The sequence below is a fragment of the Drosophila montana genome, unplaced genomic scaffold (assembly GCF_035044405.1).
Source record: "Drosophila montana isolate Dmon_TW-CO22-7 unplaced genomic scaffold, ASM3504440v1 contig_2481_1, whole genome shotgun sequence".
Classification (NCBI taxonomy): domain Eukaryota; kingdom Metazoa; phylum Arthropoda; class Insecta; order Diptera; family Drosophilidae; genus Drosophila; species Drosophila montana.
In genome coordinates this window covers 2,256,518-2,276,875 of record NW_026997351.1, presented here as the reverse complement: position 1 = coordinate 2,276,875, position 20,358 = coordinate 2,256,518, and the positions used below count along the sequence as shown (strand labels likewise).

General features: G+C 39.5%; 1 protein-coding gene across 2 annotated transcripts in view; it reads right to left on the bottom strand.

Moving 5' to 3' along the window:
- Window positions 1-11,126, bottom strand: part of LOC135428317 (microtubule-associated protein futsch) — a 64,117-nt gene extending 52,991 nt beyond the window's left edge. The window contains exons 1-2 of one of the 2 annotated variants that reach the window (XM_064682241.1): window positions 10,963-11,126; window positions 5,866-7,624 (exon numbers count right to left, since the gene is read on the bottom strand). In XM_064682241.1, coding sequence (XP_064538311.1) covers window positions 5,866-6,433 — 568 coding nt within the window. In that variant the 5' untranslated portion in view covers window positions 6,434-7,624; window positions 10,963-11,126. Of the gene's footprint in view, window positions 1-5,865; window positions 7,625-10,962 lie in introns of those variants that run through there. The other variant, XM_064682240.1, reaches the window with a different exon arrangement.
- Window positions 11,127-20,358: the final 9,232 nt, after the last annotated feature.

Sequence of the window (20,358 nt, the reverse complement as noted above, 5' to 3'; positions counted from 1 at the left end):
CTAGGCAAATACCATATGCAACACAACAAACTTGCAGCAAAATCTAAGTAATCCGCAAAAGAGCTCTGCAAACTGATGTCAAATAAATTGTGAAAGCTCGTCAAGATCTTTCATCTGTCATTTGTCTCCCTCTATATAAATGAATACAACATTTTTTTTCTTTCTATTTGTTGCAGAGTAATAAAATTGTGTGGCGAGCAAAACACATGTCTGCACATGTCAGGACTGTTATAATGATTCCTGTCATGGGCTCAAAAGCCGAGAGCGACTCTCGACTCTGCCCCACGCTGCGACTGGCTTGCCGCAAGTGTCCTAAGAGCCGAGTCGAGGATTAGCCACGTTAGGTTATTTGCTTTGATTTTATATTTATTTTCTACTTTTCAGCCAACGATATTTGTTCATTTCTTTTTTTTTTTGCGCATTGTTAAGAGTTGTGTAAGAGTTGGACACCGGCAAACAGCAGAGTTGCAGCTCCTGCTCCTATTGGGTTTTTATTGTTTTTTTTTTTTGGGTGGATCCACTTTGTTTTCCCAGCTTATCCAGTTACTCAGTCACGTAGTCGACAGCCGATGACGTGGCTGTTGCTGAACTGTCAACAAAGCAGCGTCAGCTGTAGTTGTGTGCGTGTGTGTGTGTGTGCGTGTGTGCGTGTGTGTGTGTCATCAAGTGCAGTCAGCTGTCATCTCTTATACACATTGTCACGCAGTTGACGGGCAACAGCCCAACACCCTTTGCCAGCAGAGTTCCCGACGCTAAAAATAGCCATTAAATCGAAGCGAGCCACGCACTTTCTCTCTCTCGCTCTCGCTCTCGCTCTCTGTCTCTCTTTCTCTGTCTCTTCCCCTTTCTCACTCTTCTCTCTATTGTCTCTTATCGCATTGCCAGTTGATCGATTTTTGCCTTAACCAATTTTCGCAATGCTTAAACAGGCGACACGCCCCAAAGACCCTAGACCCTAGACCCAAGACTCTAGACCATGTCACCAGTTGCCATCCAAGGCCCACCCTGGACAATTGTCATTATAATAAGGTTATGTAGCTCTGACATATCCGTGTTTTCAACGCTTGCCCCCGCTCATCCCCACCCACCTTGTCGCTTGCCTCATTTGGTTCCATTGGCTGACCTTGAACGCTGCTCTTTATATTGATTTCTTTTTTAAGTTAATTAAAAAGCGCTGGTTGCGAAATGAAGCTCAGCCATTAAACCAAATGAGCCAAGCGAAATGTGGCGCCCCTCGCTTAAATTAGACTAATCGAAAAGAAGAAGCAGAACAAGTGAAGAAGAATAAAAACTAGATACGCAGCAATTGAGCAGCAGTAATTGTCATAATTAAGTGCAGAGGAGTACGCGGAGCTGGTAACCGTATCAAGTGCCGGCTGCTCTTGGTGGGAACCTCGAGTGGTCGAGTTCCTCATAAATGTAAGTGATACGGCAGCTCAGACCCGATTCACTTCCGGCAAATAGGTGGGCAACTAAGTGCCGGGCGGAAGAATTGCCCATGTTCTGTTCTGTTTTTTTTTTTTTTAGGTTTGAAAGTAAACTTAATACCTCTGTTTTGGGCTTCAGATTGATTCTAGTTCACAAGGGAATAGAAGATCATGAATTTCATTCAGTTTTGGGGTTTAGCTTGTTTAAAAAAATGAAAGTTCTTAAGCTCTTGCAGAGATTTTTAATTTTATTCTTTTTATTCTTTGAAGATCTATTTATGCTACATTCGGGAGTATTTGTTTGGTCGAATTTCTCTGTTCCTTATCTAACTTTATTTACTTGCAATTTTCTATACTTTTTCTAAAATAATAGCTAAAATACAGAAATATTTTATCTATGAATTCTTAAGCTCGACTAAATTTTTAACTCTGTTATTTAATTTGTATTTGCTTTGATGTAAGTCCTAAATATATTTACTTTTGGTTAAAAAGAAGTGCAACTCGATGAGTTGATAAGACATCTTCAATCTCATACTATATATATGATCTTCTTCTTGTTCAATGAGACGAGCAGATGTATCTATGCGCCCGCCCGTCTTGGCCTTTATAAGTCTGCCTTTAAACTAGTTTCTAAATTGTAATACTATGATATCGTCTACAGCATATGGTTGTCCTACAACCTTCTTGTCGCCTTAAGAGGTTTTTGATAGATATTTGACTCACATTCACATTACGTTCATTATGTTCTTTACATATCAGTAAACCTTTATTGACCTGGAACAACTATATGCTAAGGTCCTCTTATCTATTGGAAATTAAATCATATATGAACAACTTTTTTGTTTTTTAAAGTATGTCTAACAAACTGCTCGATAAAGCGCTTTATTTTTACTGATACATATGACTTATCTACTGGACTTATGCTGCCTCCTTTCTAAAGAGTCCTGTTTTAATATTTGTATTATCCTTTATAGCAGCTAGCTAATGCCCAATGCTCCTTTTTTTCTAACTATTTTTTCATCTATCTATAGCTACATAATATATATATATATATATATGTACCCCATCTGTATCCATCGCATTTCAGCCGCCGCATTGCCTCCTCTTCGGGCCCATTTTCCCATTAGCCTTTTCCCATTTACATTTGCGTTGGTGTTTGCTCAACCCGGCCCGAACGCAACGCTGGTCGACCGTGTCACAAAATCAATTAAAAAACTGCCTCATTCGCTGCAACAACGCACCACGGGGCCCCCCTTTGCACCGCACAAATGCTCCCAGTGCCCGACTCGGGCCTGGGCCTCGTCTATTTGTCCGGCGTAAATGTCGGCACTGGACAAACATAAAATTTTTCCGCAAAAACTAGCGCAAAAATAAAACGCACAAGAACTGCAGGTAAACAGCGTCCAGAGAGCAGCCCCTGGCAAGCGGCCGCGCCCAAGCGACGCACCAGCCAACCCACCCAGCCCCCGCAATAAGCCGCCCAAACGCCCAGCCACACCCACTGAAAAGAGCGAACGACTAATTTTTGTCGTGCACGGTCAACTTTTGTAATTTCCGTAGCATTTGGGCGCGTCAGACGGCGACGCTTGTCGAGCAATTATGCCACTTGCCACTTGCTGCAATAGCTGCCCCTTGGCTAAGCTGCCACGCCCAGCCAGACAACCGCCCATCCAACCAGCCAGCCAGCCACCCAGACACACAGCCCATCTCAATGCCTGCCTCATCTGTTGGGCTTTGGGCTTTGCCACAGTCTCTTGTTGTCTGCATAAATCAAATATTTGCTAATAACTCAGCAAACACACACACACACGCAGAGTTAGTTAGACTGTTGTGCGGCGCCACTTCCGGTTGCAACTGTTGAACTTTGTTGTATGTGCCGTGCAATGCAATCAACATGAAAATAATTAATACAAAAGCATTTTAAGCTTCACATGTGTGTGTGAGTATGTGCTTGAGTGTGTGCGTGTACGTGTGTTTGCGCTGCAATATGAGCTTACGCTCGCCATTTTTTTAAATTTTTAATTAAATTGCAACAAATGCTGCATACTTAGAGGCGCAATTTGTTTAAATCGAATTAAATGCGACGTTTAAATTGAATTTGCGGCTAGCTGTGCGACACCCACGCCACGCCACGCCCCCATTTCTATCCGTTGTTCTAGTTATATAACTATCTATTCCTCCGCCGCGCGCTGTGTTAATTGTGCTGCGGGAAAATTGCGATTAGCTTGCATCCAGCGGCGCGGCAATTTCCCTTAATTCACACCCCGCCTCTACACTCTTTCTCTCCCAAGTCCAGCTAAACGCAACAAATAGAAAACAGTCTAAGCTATTTCCGAGTATTGGATACTCAAAATTAGAATCCATTGAAGCTTTTAGCTATTGTTTACATTTATTAGCACTTAATTGTCTTTTCTCCAACAACATTGATGAATAGATAAATCAGGGATTAACTCCGAGAATTCCCCTTATGCTCGTGCACAGTCCCAGCATAAGGGGACTACCCAGCAAACTTATTAAGAGGCATCGATTGAAGGATGCTATGATATGCTAGGACTGAGCTTTGGGACAACTATACTTCATTCCAAATAAGATCATTCCAACTGCAAGACTGTGGGATATAAACACTTTTGCGATTTGTTACGCTCCATGTGGGCGAAGTCATATAATCTTAATGTATATTCTAAGTTTCTAAGTCTAAAATCAATAATGCCGAAAGAATTGGCTAATATGTACAGACGGACTGACAGACGGACGAACGGCTCGGATGGACATCAAGTCGAATATGGGACAAAACCAATTTATAGACTCTTTTCACTTTTTTGAACGAGTATAAGAATTGGTATCTACGCTTTTCCTTGTTACACCTTATTCTACGAATATATATAGTTTGAATTCAATATTTCTATACCCTGTTACTAGAGGGGAAAAAAAGGTAATTTGGTGTTGCATACACAGTTTTGTTTTCTTAATTTACAGCTGATATTTAATGATTAACATTTATTTCTGGCACGCCCATTTCCGACGTCGTTGTCAGCAACGCCCCTTTTTTTTTAATGGTTTAGAGCTTGATTTTAAACCGGAAAGAGAGTATGTTGTAAGCTATTCGGATTGTAAAGTCTATGTTTGTCTTCTCTATTCACCTCAATCTTATTAAACATTATTAACATTTAAACAAAAGACTGACATTTGAAAAAATGCCCTAAGACTTAGAAGATCTTATGTGTGAAAGGCCATTTTTTGTTTACATTAATATATATGTTTTTAATTATATAATTTCGACATCTCCCAAAGAGTATAGTATATATGTATGTATATATAGTGTGCGTCTGTCTTTTGCTTTGCAAACTAATCTCTAATTTTTTATGCTTCTTTCTGTTGCCGGAAACGGACAGAAAGAACGGACCACTATATCATATAGCTGCCATACAATCGGTCAAAAATAAAGGTCTCGCTTGAGCAAATTTTTGTTTTTGAAGCTATCTTAAGAAAACTTGGCACAAACGGATTCTAACATGCTTCTTACAGATGAACCAAGACTTAACAATATCGGACAACTTTACAACTATATCGGACAGCTTTTCCGTTTTTCAAGATATCTTCAACAAAGTCCGCAATTGCAATTCCTCTAATTTATTTAAACCTCGTTCGTTAAGGTATTCTGAAACTGTCTCGAACTGCATTTGGGGGCAATCAGTGCCACGCCCACAGCTCAGATACCATCGACAGCACTCAAGATAATTATGTGCAAGCCGGAAAACTGTGTCAGTCGTTGGCGGCAAGTGAAAATGAGCAAGAAAACGGCTAGTTGGAAGCAACGGCAGATGAAAAATGAATAATAAATAATAAATAATAAGAAATGGTCGAGGGGGGGAGAAAGGAAATATAACAAGACAAGCCAAAACCGAAAAGCATGGGCTGCCTGGCCATTGACTATGAAAACTGACCACTGACTTGTCCAGAAGCGACGGGTGGAGGTTGGTGGGAGGTGGGTGGTGGGCAGCTAATTAGACGGCGTGTCGGCAGCCAGCAAAGTGTGAAAATGGGCAGCGCACAGTGGGTGGATTGGCCAGCGATGGGTGCAAGTGGATTGGGATTGGATTGAAATTGGAATTGGATTGGAATTGGAATTGGATTGGAATTGGATTGGATTGCATTCGACTGGCACGCGACGCTATTTGCTCAGGCGTAACTCCATGGCAAGCCCGCTCGCCCGCCCGATCTGCTCCAGCTGCTCATTTGCATATGCAAACTTTCTATGGGAGCAATGCGAATAATTTATGCTGATGAGCTAGACGAACTTTTTCATTTGTGTGTTGAGCGAGTGGCAGGCAGGGGCGGGGGAATCGGATTACGTGCAGCTTTGATGTTTCGCATATATGCCATGTAGGCATGCAGATATCTAACATATGTATATGTATGCATTACACGTGCCACTTACCCTTGAGCAGATGCTGCAAGATGTTGTCCTTGTGCTCCTCGGAGTGCGGCTCGCCCATTACAATTAGCAGATAGCAGCCGGTTAGCGGGCTGGGCGGTCCCACAATGCCGCCGGCCAAGCTGGAGGCGCCACCGCCATCCGAGCAGGCGGTATCCAGCGGCGGACGCCCGCCAATTTCCGACGGCGGCAATGAGCTGGCGCCCGCTCCAGTGGTCGCATCATCGCCAGCCTCGCCAGCATCGGCAGCAGCGCTGCCGCCAGCTGCACCCACGCCATCTGCATCCACTTGCCCGGGCGGCGGCGGCAATGGAGCCGTAGCTGGTACATGCACCTCCACCTGCCCTAGCTGCTGGGGCGGATCAGCACTCCCGTTGCCGTTGCCGTTCCCGTTCCCGTTGCCATTCCCGTTGCCATTGCCGTTGCCATTCCCATTCCCGTTGGTTTGGACGGGGCCTTCCGGAGCGGTTGCTGCCATGATGGCTGCTTCACTAGTTCCTACACCAGCTGCTGCTGCTGCTGCTCCTCCTGGTGTTGTTGTTGTTGTTGTCGCCTTTGGCCGATCTCCCATCACAGTTGTTGCTCTTGTTCTCACAGACACGGGCACACTAAAAAAAATTACCTAGCCGTACACTTGAAAAAAAAAACACGTATCGCTTTGCGCTTCGGAGTTTTTGAAACTCTACCGTACTTTTTCACACACTATGCGTGTCTCTTTCGCTCACACTGCCTCTGTCTCTATCTCTCTCTCTCTCTCTCTCTCTCTCTCTCTCTCTCTTTCACTCTCGCTCTGTGTCTGTCTCGCTCTCACTGGCTTGTCTCTGTCTTGCGCGGCGTTTTGTGGCACGTCAAATTTCTTGGAAATTTTTCGATAAAACGTCCGAAGCTCAGTCTTGACTGCTGTGGCAATTGGGCGGGCGGCTGGCTGACGGGGCGTGGCAGCTTTTGCTGCTTCACTTCACAAGCTGCGCTTCTTGCGGCTGCTTTTTGTTGTTGCTGTTGTTGTTGTTGTTGTTATTTGTTGTACTTTTTGTTTGCTGGCCGTGACTTGGGCGCTTTTTTTTATGAGTTCTTCACTTCAGTTTTTTTTGTCTCTGCAATTTTTTGCTTAATTGGTTATTTTCTTTATATGCGAAATTATAGGTTTTTTTATTTATATTTATTTATTTATTGTTTTAATATTTTTTTTTTTTGCTTTCAATTTTCTTTTTGTTTTCTTATTTGTTGTGCACACTTCGAAGCTGTGTTAGTTGCTTTTGGGTTTTCTTGAAATTAAATTAGATTCGTTTTGTTTTTTACTTTTTTGCGTTTGGGAATTTTTTAACAATATTTGGTTTTTTTTGCTGGAGTAAATTTTGCGGCAATTGGCGTGTTGATTTTTGTTTTAGTTTATTTTTCTTTCAATATTATGAGTTAAATATAATTTTTCTTTTTTTTTCTGTAGATTTGGACTAGCTTTTACTTGTAGCAATGCTTTTTTTGTTTTTGGTTTGGTTTTTAATATTTTAATTAATAATAATTGTCCATTTGGTTTAGTAATGTGTGTGTGTGTTTATATGTGTGTGTGTGTGTGAGTTTTTTTAATATGCAAATTTAAACTTTTGTTTTCTGCTTACGAGTGACGTCTATATATATATATTCATATATATATATACTTTTTTTTAATGTCTTTATTTGGTTTTTCTTCTGCTGCTTTTTTGGTTTGTTTTTTTTTTTTAATTTTTTTAGCTTTCCTTCGTTTGCTAGCTGAATATCTTTGGATCTGCAAATAAAAGAGCGAAAAAAAGGGGAAATTTGTGTTATAAGCGCGGCTTGACATATGCTAATATATATTTCAAATGGAGAGGAGAAGCGACGGAAACGTAGAACTTATTAACTTTTGGCAAAGTATCTAGAGTATCGATGATTTTCCTGTATATGTCAATCAGTACAAAGTGCCTTTGCCCATTTTCTAAGCTCTATGAGTTTCAATATATATTGTAAAAATTGAATTTTACACAAAGTTCTATTGTTGACCTAAGCTATTGAAAGTCGTCCCATTTTACTTTTATTTCCAGTTAATCAGCTCAAGTGGCTCTGCAAGAGTTTTAGAAGTAATTTTTTTTTCCAGTTCCACACAACTTGCAACAACAATTTGCTGTTCGTCGCTGCACTTATGACAACCTGAAAAGACGCACACATATATAGAACTAGCCAGGTCCGAGGCAAGCCTCTAATGCCGCACGGCCCAACGGACTGACGGGCCGACGGGCCGACAGGCCGACGGCCAGTTCCATCAGCCAGACGAGCCAAACAGCCAAACAGCCAAGGAGCTATAAAAAGCCATAGACAGGCTCCGCATATAAATGCATTGAACTTTGGCCGTGTTGCTGGCAACAACAACGACAACAGCCACAAATTGCACACATGCAGCAACCACACACACACACACACACACACATAGGCACACACACCCCAAAAAGATGTCGTCATCGCTCCATGGCAACGACAACGACGACAACGTCGACGTCATCAGGCGCTGGTGTTGCCTGACTGAATGTGAAAACTATAAAAAGCAACAGCAACAACAACTACAACAGCAAAAGCAACAGAAGCAACAGAAACAACAGCTATAAAAATAAAAACAAAAACAACAAGCTGAACAACTCCTTTTGATATTTTGTGTCGCGTTGTTGTTGTCATCCTGCAGTGTGTTGTTGTTAGGGCTGTTGTTGCTGCTGTTGTTGTTGTTGCTTCCTTGCGACTTGGACTTGGTCGCGTGCCTGGTCTACGTGCCCATTGCGCCTTCTCCCTTGCCACAGGCGTTGCGCTCCGCTGACGCCGCCTTTCAGTAAGTTGTTGTTGTTGTTGCTGCTGCTGTTGTTGTTGTTGTTGTTGCTGCTGTTGCTAGTGTCTCCATTGCCGCTGGTTCGTGTGGTTGGCGGCGTCGCCCGATGATTCACCCAGCCAGTCGCCGGCAAATGCAGCTACACTTGTATCTCCACACACCGCTCCACACGCACACACGCACACACGCACACACACTCACGCACACCCCATATACACACATGAGTGCTAGATATTCGAAGTACTCAGTTCTGAGAGCTGCCAAACGCAATGCAATTTTGCATTTGCTTGGGGCTATATCTCTGGGGGTCTTGGTCGTCGTGGGCACGCCTTGGTTTTGATTAATGAGTTTTTGCTATTTTTGGGCCCATATCTTTGTTTTGTTTTGTTTTCCTCTTATTATTTGCATTTGCCACCAAAAAAGCGCAGCTGCTAAAGTCAAGTGCAGGCGACCAAAAACAAGGAAGCATTTTCGCATTTGGACTGTGCTGATTTTTGCATTATTTAGTTGGAATACAAACTTCATATCCATGCAATGCTTTTACCAAACTGAATTTGTTTTAGAGATTTACTAAACTAGCTTGTGTTTATAGATAATCGAAAGCTAAAAAGGGAAGTTTAAAGTGAATTTGCATATCGTTTTCGGCTAGAGACAGTTATTGGTTGGGTTAATAGTTGGATAGTTAAAAGGTAACTATTCAAAAATAAATAATCAAACTTTCAGCATTTATTGCTCTATTATATTGAGACATTATTTATGTTTATTGTTTGATATATATTTTCGTATTATATTTTCGATTTAATGAAACCATTTTCTGCTATTGCTATTGCTATTGCTTGCTTTACAGATATTGAGCAGATCCGGTCCGAAGCCGGGATTTCAGAAATCGTGTCTATAAGCCGAAACTTAAACCTAACCAATTGTGCAGAAAACAGCCAAGCCGAAAGCCGAACCAAACCATGTTGTGTTTTAATAGTGGTTCGGTTTAAGACAGCCGCCAAGTCCTTAAAACTCTGAATGAAAATCGTATTTTGGCCGTGTATTGTGTATAAAAATATTTGCAGTACAACGGGCAATTGTATTTTAAAAATGTATATAATATCATTAAAATTTGGAAAATTAGTAAAGACTAAGTTTGTCATAGGACAAGAATGTGGAAAAACTGCTTCGCGAACTGAACCAACGAGCTGATTCAAACTGCAAATCGCAGCACTTGCAGCCCTATTCCTGATAATATCACGAGCTAGCTTCTTACTGTTAATATATATATATATTATATTATATATTATAAATATTAAATATTATATTATATATGAATATTAATACTTTTATTATTTATTTTATAATTTTTAGCATTTTCTTTATTAATAAATCAATCAATCAAGCCTTTTCCAAGTACATACAAATACATCACAGCATAAAAAAAAACCCTAAGCAACTCCAAAACTTGCTCTGCTATCGAAAACCCCCCTGGCTAAGTGAAAGAAAAGTGTTTCTTAAAATAATATATATTGCTTAACGGCTCCAATTTTGTAAGCTTTACATCTTTACATCAGCTACAGAAGAAGCAGCTTTATGGAGAATATCTGCGCGGGCTTACTTCTTATATTATATATGTTCACACTATTTTTTCATTCAAGTCACGCAAAGCTGCAGCAATTTGCAATTTAAAATTGATTGGCTGCTGATGATTGGCCAAATAGCTGCAGCAATCACTTGTACAGATCGTATTAAAGTCGAAAGACTAGAAAAAAATGTTAAAAAAAATAAATTGAAGCAGACACTTGCAACGTGCAAGAACTGAGCTGTGCAACTGAGGCGCTTAAAAGAAGTTGCAACTGAAGCCGCAATGAAACGGAACTGCGCTGAGCCTCAAGCAACTGCAGAGGAAGTTGTAGAATCAATAGGTCACACACACACACACACTCACACACACTCACACACACCAGTCGCGGCACGTGTTGTGGCTGCAAGCCGCAGAGAACTGTGGCAATTTGTTATATGATATCACCGCAAGGAAGCCACAAAAACCTCCGACCTACCAGCAGGCAAAGAAGTTGCATATACCAGCAGGCAAGAGGGCAAGAGGGCAAACGGAAGTGCCACTTGACGCACACACACACACACACAGGCACACACACCAACAAAAATTTGTCACTTTAATTTGCAATCCTCAGTTGCGAACAGAAAAAAACTTGTCAAAAAAAAAATAAGTTGAAGTTTTTTTGTAGAACTTCTCTTTTTTTTTTTTTTTTAGCTTGAATTGAATTTACTTTTTAGCTGCTGCTGCGGCTGCGGCTGCGGCTGATTTTACTGCTGCTGCTGCTGCTGCTGTTGCTGTTGTTGCGACTTCTTCTTTAGCTGCTGCTGCCCACAATTTTGTGTGTGATTTTTTTCGTTTGCTGCAAACGTTTTGAAAGCTCGACGACGACTGAATCTTTGGCCGGAACAACTCGCACAACGAAGCGGCGTCGGCGTTCAGCAGCACAAGAAGCGGCGACTGCGGCAGCGACAGCGGCAGCGGCGTCAACTCGTCGCCGTTTTGGCTGCACGGCAACTTCAGTGTTTGTTGTTCTTGTTGTTTTTATTGCTCGCGTTTTGTGTGTGGCTTGCTTGCCGTTATTGGAACTATTCCAGTCTGCGTCTGCGTGCGGCGCTGCCAAAGCTTTTATAACTGCTGTTTGTGTTGTTGCTGCTGCTGCTGCTGCTGCTGCTGCTGCTGATGTTGTTGTTGTTGCTGTTGTTGTTCGCTCAGCTGGGCCGATAAAGGCTCGTCCTCGTCCTTGCGACTCGTGCGGCCGGCTGAACGCGCGCCACTCGTCGCTTCCAGTTCGTTTCAATTCGTTTTTGGCTCGTTTCCCAATCGTTTCATTTCGTTCTGTTTCGTTCGGTCTCGTCTCGTTGGTGGCGCCATGGCCCGCCCTCCAACCGTTCCGCGCCGGCTAACATTTTGCCAGTCATTCTCGTCGGCGCCGTCGTCGTCGTCGTCGATTTTCCGATATGCCGCCTTCTTGGCATTTCGGAGTTGGCGCATTAGGCTCTAGACTCCTTACTGGATGGAGTAGGCAAGCCCCCGATCCCACCCCTCCTTCGCCATGTCAATAGCGTAAAAGAGTAATTGCATAGCCTACTTTAAGAACTGGCTAAAGTGTCATGTATATGCCACATTTCCAGACTTATCTCAGATCATCTCAATTGAAGCTAACCCAAAATCTATCTTGACTCCAAAAGAAAAACGAATTTCATAAAAATAAATATTTTCATAATCTTTTGAATAATTTCATATTCATAATAATTAAAATGAAATAAAACCATTTCTAATTTTCGAATTTGTAGTTCAAAATTATATTTGAAAACCCTCAAAACTTCAAAATCGAAACATGTTATAAGTTCTCTAGATTCGACTGGTAGTTACCCTGTATACATCGCCGAAAGACTATTAAAATTAGACAACCAGACAGACGGATGTGCCTCTTCTTGAATAACTTTCAAATTTATTATCCGATCTTTATACAATTTTCAGGTCTTATTTAATAAATACATGTATACCAAAGTGCAAGTCTCTACCTTTCCGATAAAGTTGGTTATTTTTATTTTTTTTTAATTAAGGAATTGAGGGAATGTCAAAAAAGGGAAATATTTCTAATCTGTGATATACTACACGAAGACCTACATGCCTTATTCGGGTTTTCTTCATCTTAGAAGTTTCAAGATATGATCAATAGAACGATTTATAGATAGTAAAAGAAAAACCTTGATCTGCGTGTGCAATAGGACCTACATTCCAAATTTGAAGTCTCTAGCTCTTAGAACACCTGAGATCGACAGGTCCGGACCAACGAATGGAAGGGATGGTTCTATATAAACATCTATATATGTCTGGTACACAACTATGATATACATGCTTGATTTCAATTAGCCAATTTGTTTTCTTATCAAGAGAAGAACAAAAACAATTGGCACAATATGTATGAAAGATAAGGTATAATAAATAAATAATTAGTAAATAATTTGAATATGCGATTAAAAATGAGATATTTTATGATATCTTATCTTCATATATTTACAAACTATGCCCTGATTTTTGGTATAAATAATAAAATATACAGATAAATATATCAATATATTATTTACGTGTTCCCGCTGTGGATTAGGAATGTTTCGTTGGCAATGATGTTACGTGCTTTTAGTTGAGTGTGCGCCGGAATAAAAACTGTTACTCATATAATGCACAGGACACTCGGATAACAACTGAGCAGCCGCTGGCCGGACAGTACGGCGGATAGGAAGCCGGAGACGATATCGTGCCAAAAAAAACAAAAATTCCAACAACAACAAAAAATATATTGCCGCTATAACGCCGACCGACTGGAAGGCAGTCGATGTGCATCTGATGTGCGATTGGGCAACGCTCAAGAAATTACGCAACTTCCAGTCGCAGCAAATGCCAAAGTTGAATGGCAGCCAAAGCGGGCACCAAAATTAACTTAATTTTATATTATTGAAAGTAAGAAAAGAACTACACGCATTTTAGCTAAGAAGCACTCAGCATTTCGTTGAGCAAAACATCGCCATTTTGGCAGTCCGCTCGACTGGAAGGCAGACGGCAACCATCTGATTTGGCTACACACACACACACACACACACACGCACGCGCGCGCACACGGGTTTGCCACGGCACCAATACAGTGGCAAACAGCTGCCAGCAAAGTAAATATTGATTTTGCGCGCTGCTTTTTGCTTGCCGGCTGTTGCCACTCAGCAGGAGACGCGTTCTCTGTGGAGGCGCCACGAACAGCTGGCCAAGCTCTCTGCTGTTTTGTGTGGCTGTGTGTGTGGCTGTGTGTGTGTCTGTGTGTGTGCCTCGCTCAGCTGTGCGTCCAATCAACCGTTGAATTTTGAAGTCGACATGTCCAACAGCTTGCCGCTGTCAAGCGCAATTTATCTTGGAAGTCAACATGCCACAATGCGACCCAAGAAATTGCTCTCAATTTTGCTCAGTTGACTTAACTTCCTGTTTACCGATGAGTTTTACTTGATAATCTGGTGCAGATCATAGACTAACTAAATATGAATATTATATTATAATATTATTCTTGAAAATATCTTATATTATACTGCATTTATTGCAACTATTACCATTAATTACTTTATTAATTATAAATATAATAATTTCTTATAATGCTTATTTAATTATTTTTTAACTATTAACTTATATTTATTATCAATTACTTTTTATAATTACTTAATTATTTATTTATTTGTTTTTTTTTTTATATATATTTATAGTATTTTTTATTTATTTAAGTTTTTATTATGCTGATGAATTATTATTGTTTATTTGATTATTAATTAAATTATTTATTCAACAACTATGTTATTTTTATTTCGTTTATTTTCTATATTTATTAAGTTAATATTTTATTTATTTATTTTACTAATATGTTAATACTCATCGTATTGAACTTATGTCTAATCTGTAGTTAACTTACCTTTCTAAATTTTTTTGTTTTGTTTTTTTAATTTAAGTTTTAATATTTCGTTAATAACGCTTATATAATTTTTGTTTAACTTCGCTTTGCACTATGGATGGAGCAACTTTTTTGTTTCAGTTTTCAGCATTTGCATTCTATTAATATACAATATATTATATTAGTTATAAAGCTTTTCTCAAAATTTGTTTGGCGTTTTTGTGTAAATGTTTAGAGTTTGAGTTGGCTTTGCACAAAATGGACTTTATGTTATTTTTTTTTTAATCAGACGTTATGTTTAACAAACTTAATAGGCGTATTTGTTTATATTAATATATATTTTTTTATTTTATTTATTTATACTTTATGTATGGCGAAGCGGCTGCAGATTGGCATCAAGCGTTAATAAAGTTGCGTATATTTTGTTTAATACTTAAATTGCAAATATATATATATTATATATATATTTTTTTTTTGCCAATTTGTGTAGCTTATGTAATTTTAGTTAAAGACTTTACCTAAATAGTTGAGGAATGTTTATTAGAAAATAGTTATACGTTGTATTTTTAACAGTTTTGTGTGCAAATAATTTGTTATTTATTCGTGAGTTTTTATCGCTTTTCTTTGTAAATATTTTAGTAACTTTAATTGAATGTTTTTTGTTCTTTATTCTTTTTGCTTATATGTTTATAAAACGTAGTGGACTCTTAGGCGCTGTCCAACTTAGTTAGGTAATCGTTGTTTATAGTGTTTATGCTGCTGTTGTTGTTGCTTAGCTGTGCAGCTTCTAGTTGCATTTGAGTTAGGCCGAAATAAACTTTAGACGGATATTGATTTTTATTCTATTTTTTTGTTGTTTTTATATTTGTAGTTTTGTTTTTTTATATTTCTGTTGCTGTCAATGAGGCGTCTTCGTCTGGACAGGTTGGGACAAGTTTTGGGTTGCGGCCGCCGCCCACTTTTGGCAGCTGCTGGGGCTTTGGGTTAATTGATTGATTGCCACAAGTTTCTGAGGCGAACACGCGACGCACTTGGCAAATTTTTTAAACAATTTAACATTTAAACTTTGGCAGTTGCACACAAAAATTTCTTACTCTCGGCTGACAAACTGGCTGACTGACTGACTGACTGACTGACTGACAGGCTAACTGGCTGGATGGCTGGCTGGCTGGCTGTCTCAGTTGGTGCTCTGCTCTGCTGGTCGCTGCTCGGCCGCACGAGACTGCAGGGTGCACGGCGTTGTCGTCTACCATCGTGCGCCACATTCCAATTCGCGGCAGTTGTTGCTGTTGTTGCCGCTGCCACTGTCACTGCCGCTGCCACTGCCACTGCCGCTGCTTGCGCCTTTTGTGGCACATTGGAAGCAACATGCGATGTTTTCTAGGCAGCCAAAACACATGTGACAAGCCTTTAGCCGCTTCCAATGGCGCAGGCGCAGGTGCCACAACCAGCAGCAGCAGCAGCAACAACAACAGCTGCTAACAGCGGCTGCAAGTCTCCAACCGAGCCGACAGCTGGCCCCACTGTTAGCCGACAGAGCGGCATCAAACATCAGACGAACAGCTGTTCAGCCCCAGCTCACGACCATCCAAGCTCATCATCATGACCCTCATAATGATTACGGCGCTGACGACGCTGGTTGCCAGCTGTAAAAGCCGACGCATCGCATCAAGCTGAAGGACTGCTGGCAAATGTTGCCACAAAAGATTTCGGCATAAGTGAGGTATATGATCTTTAGCTGATTATGCTATAAAGGCAAGGAGTACCCACTCTTAAAAAGAAAGTTTTCTTTTGGTAACATTTAAGAAAATTAAGTTTAAATCATTTTCCTTTATTTTTTATACATTTTTTCCGACTATAATAGGATATCACAACTCTATTTCTTAGCTTATATTAGTGAGTCGAAGAATAATGGAATTTAACTCCAACTTTTGCAAAGGTCAGCAGGATGAAGCCTCCTCAGCTCTCCTTAGTCCACCTCAGTCTGAATGTACAAGTAGTCGAGCGTTGCGCCGTCTGCAGTGCCGATAAATTTGGTCTTTCATTTTACCAAGGCGGAGAGCTCTTTCCTCACATGCCAAGCCAGCTCAGACGGGCTGATCCGAATCCTCATAAGTCTGAGTCCGAAATGCAGTACACCACACGTTGATCCCACAACACTTAAGCAAAAAGTGAGTGTGAGATAAGATGGTATTAAAATTAAAGCAATTCGACTGATATAGAAGATATCTATATACTTATAATAGAAATGCCTGAGCAAATCACAAAGCATATACTTAAAATAAGTAATAAGTTGGGTTATATTCTGAGTGATGCATATTCTTAAAATAGGATTAAGCAAATTGAAAAATTTACTGAAAAGCCATGATCCTTATAGATTTAGAAAGTTGAAGAATTGAAGAAAGTGCCAAAGTAATATTATTTAATAGTAATATTTGGAAGAAACTGAAGAAAGCACAAAATAAAATAATGTTAAGTTAGATTTATAAAATTGAAATAATTATTATATTAATATTGTCTTAAAGAATAATTTAGAAAATTGAAGAAAGTACTAAAAATCAAGAAAATTGAAGAAAGTACATATATAGTCAAAAGGGAAAAGTGAAGGATTATATGTATATCCGTGCAAAGATTTGGCAGACGGACCTGGCTGCTTCTGCTGATGAAGAATATATATGTATATACCTTCCACAAATATATATCAAATTATTTCACTCAAACAGAAGATCAGTTTCGAAGCTTTACCTATAGTATTTTATTTATTTATGCATTAAATACATATTGAATTTCTTTGTAAATCAAGAAATTATTGAGGAAAAATTTGACTTCTGGAAAAAAAGTGACTAATTACGAACAACATTTTATATGATCTTGAAAATATGCCTGGAAGATATAATTGTAACTACGTGATGTATGAATATGTATGTTGTATGTCGAAGCACGATACATTTTGTGTAAGTAAAGGACCTTTAGGAGTTGACGTGAACCAGTGCAAAAAATATTCAAGCCCCGCCCAGACTAATCCAATCAAAGCCCCAATAATATGAGTTTCAACATTAATTGGATGCCGCTCATGCATGGTAACAATATTTTATTTATTTTTTTTTTTGTATTTTATTGTTGTTTCTTTTTTTTTAGCTGTTATTTTGTATTCCTGTTTCAATATGCCACACCCCTCTTTAGCTGGAAGTCAACAACTTTGCTGAAGGGCAGTCAAAAATGCTCACAAATGCAGCGACAGCACGCAGACCTAACAGTCCTTTCCGTGCAACCCCCTCACTACAACACACACACACACACGCCAGAGCGCATTCTCATGCACAGAAAAACAGCTGAATTTCATTTAATTATGACTTAACACGAAACGGCGTTGCATACTTTGCGGCGCCGGCTATGCAAGCCAAGAAAATGCCTTTACCCCGGCTTCTCGCTCAGCTTCACCCTACGCCCGCTGCCGGCTGCCTAATTTCAAAAGTTTGCGACACGAACCACCGAACAACATGCCAAATATTGAAATGTAATAAATACAAAAGCGACCCCAAAAAACACACATATAAATTGGCCTTAAAAACTGCTGCAGTCCCGTCGTCAACCAGTTGTCTAGAACCTAAACCCAACAATAGTTATCATATTTCAATTTCTCAGATATTATCAAACAATAATCGAAATTATGATTTTCAAATTTATGAATATCTGATTATTAAATTTAGGGTTTGCCTCCAAAACATGGTTAGATTTTGAAGAAAGATAAACGTCAGTTTGCACCTGCAACAATTTTTTGCTGATTTGAACCAAGCCTTGTGATTGACTACGTGAAACTAAATTTTTGCATGCATGCACCAGGGTTAAGAGTTCAAATTCTACAAGAATATTTCGATATTTTGAAAGAGAATGTTATTTTTAATCAAACAAGAGCTTTAGCGCTGAAATAGATAAATATAATATACATAAAGTGGCATTAATTCTAGCGATTCAATCTACTTTTAATTTAATTAAAAACAAGTTTTGTTTGCGAAACAAATACAAAAACGCATCATAAATATCCTATAAAAATGTTTATTCAAGTAAAACGAAGAAATTCTTGATTTTATATATAATGTCATGCGATATTTTTAACTATGAAAAGATAGAGTTATATCATCGGATTCCTACTATCGATTGGTAATAAATCAAATCAAAAATTGGGGGCAACAACAAAGGTTTTGACGAAAATCAGATCGGTCACGGTGTGCATTTTTTTGAATATCTCGGCCAAATAATGTCAGATTTGGGAATTTTATACCATTTTGGACTCGTAAGGATCAGTACTATCGAAAGGCATCAAAGGAATGAAAATCTTAATTTTGACCCAAATCAACAAAATGGCAAGGGGTTACATCACGTTTTTTCTAAAAATCGGGGTCGTTTCGAAAATCAAAACTTTTTTGATGATTTTTTTTTAATATCTCGGGTAAATATTGTTAGATTTTGAAATATTATACCTTTTTGAATTCATACGGATCCCTACTATTAATTGGCATTCAAACATTTAAGAAATCGATAGGGAAAAAAAGTAGTTGACCAAAAACCGATTTGTTTGTATAGTCAACCTTTTTTGATGATTTTTTGGAATATCTCGGCCAAATAATATCCGATTCGTGAATTTTATACCCTTTTGGACTCGTAAAGATCAGTACTATCGATTGGCATCAAAAGAATGAAAATCCAAATTTTGACCCAAATCAACAAAATGGCAAGGGGTTACATCACGTTTTTTCTCAAAATCGGGGTCAGTTCGAAAATCAACACTTTTTTTATGATTTTTTGAATATCTCGGGTAAATATCGTCTGATTTTGAAATCTTATACAATTTTAAAGTCGTGCTGATCCCTACTATCGATTAACAATCAGCCAAATCAAAAATCGGGGGAAACCAACTGAGTTTTTGACAACAATCGGTTCGGTCATGGTCATTATGGTGAGGTCATACAATAAATTCTAATATCCCAATTGCTAGTATTGCGTAAATTATTCCTAAAGATCCGAAAGTTTCCTTTTTACCTGATTCTTGACTTATAATGTGAGTTATTATCCCAAATCCAGGTAGAATTAAAATATAAACTTCTGGGTGACCAAAATATCAGAATTAATATTGGTATAAAATTGGGTCTCCCCCACCAGCTGGGTCAAAAAATGATGTATTTAGTATAGATATGAATATCACTATATAGTTTACGCGCATACCGCGGGCAACAACTGACGTCTGCCATCTCTAGTACCTGAATAGCGGCAGCATTACACTTACACAACCCACCAAGCACTTCGCCCCCCCAGACGCCCTGCTCCCAGTTGCCACCGACTGGGGCCGAGTGAGAAACAAGTTGCCTGTCGCCAGGCCTGAAAGCAGCCGGTAACTTGCATTTTATTGTGGCCATAAAAATTGTAGAAAAGAGCCAACTAAAATGCTATGGAAAATTTATTAACGACGCCACCCAAAAAGGAAGACAGCTGCCCCGCAAGACACCAGGCCTGTATGTGTGTGTTGGTGTGTGTGTGCGGTGCCTTGACTTATGCTATTGATTTTTGTGCTCTTTTTACCTGCTTTGCCCTCCTTTTCTTGCATAATTATACTCATTATAATTATATTAAATCAGCGAATAAATTTTTTCTTCTGTCGCATTTTAATTATAACGGCATGCAACTCTTAGCCCGCCCATCTCCCTCACTCTCACTGTGTTGCTCTCTCACTTAGCTGGCGGTCGTTGGGTAGCTTGTATTTGCTGGCGCCACCTGTCGACGTCAGTAGGCGGCAAAACTAATTACAAAGCATTCATTTAAAATAGTCAGCCAAATGCTAATGATCCACAAAAAAGGCAAGAAGCAGCTTAATAAAAGAAAAGCAAGATATATGTCATGAAAATTGTAAGAGAATGCAAGACATTTTGTCCATATCCAGCGCCTCTCTGCTGTGTGTATGTGTTTGTGTGTGTGTGTCCTTGTTGACGTTCCGTAAGCCTAATAAATTTCAAGCGCTCTGCCCGAAAATGTCAGGACCTTAAACAAGCCTAAGGGACCAGCGACCATTTGCGGCAATTTCGGATCATTTTCGTATCGATTTTTGATGTTGTTTTTATATTTGACCCAATACCCTGTTCCCCAGCGGCAAGCGAGCATATTGGTTTCAGGCCTTGTCACTCTAGCTTTCACTTTCTTTAAGCG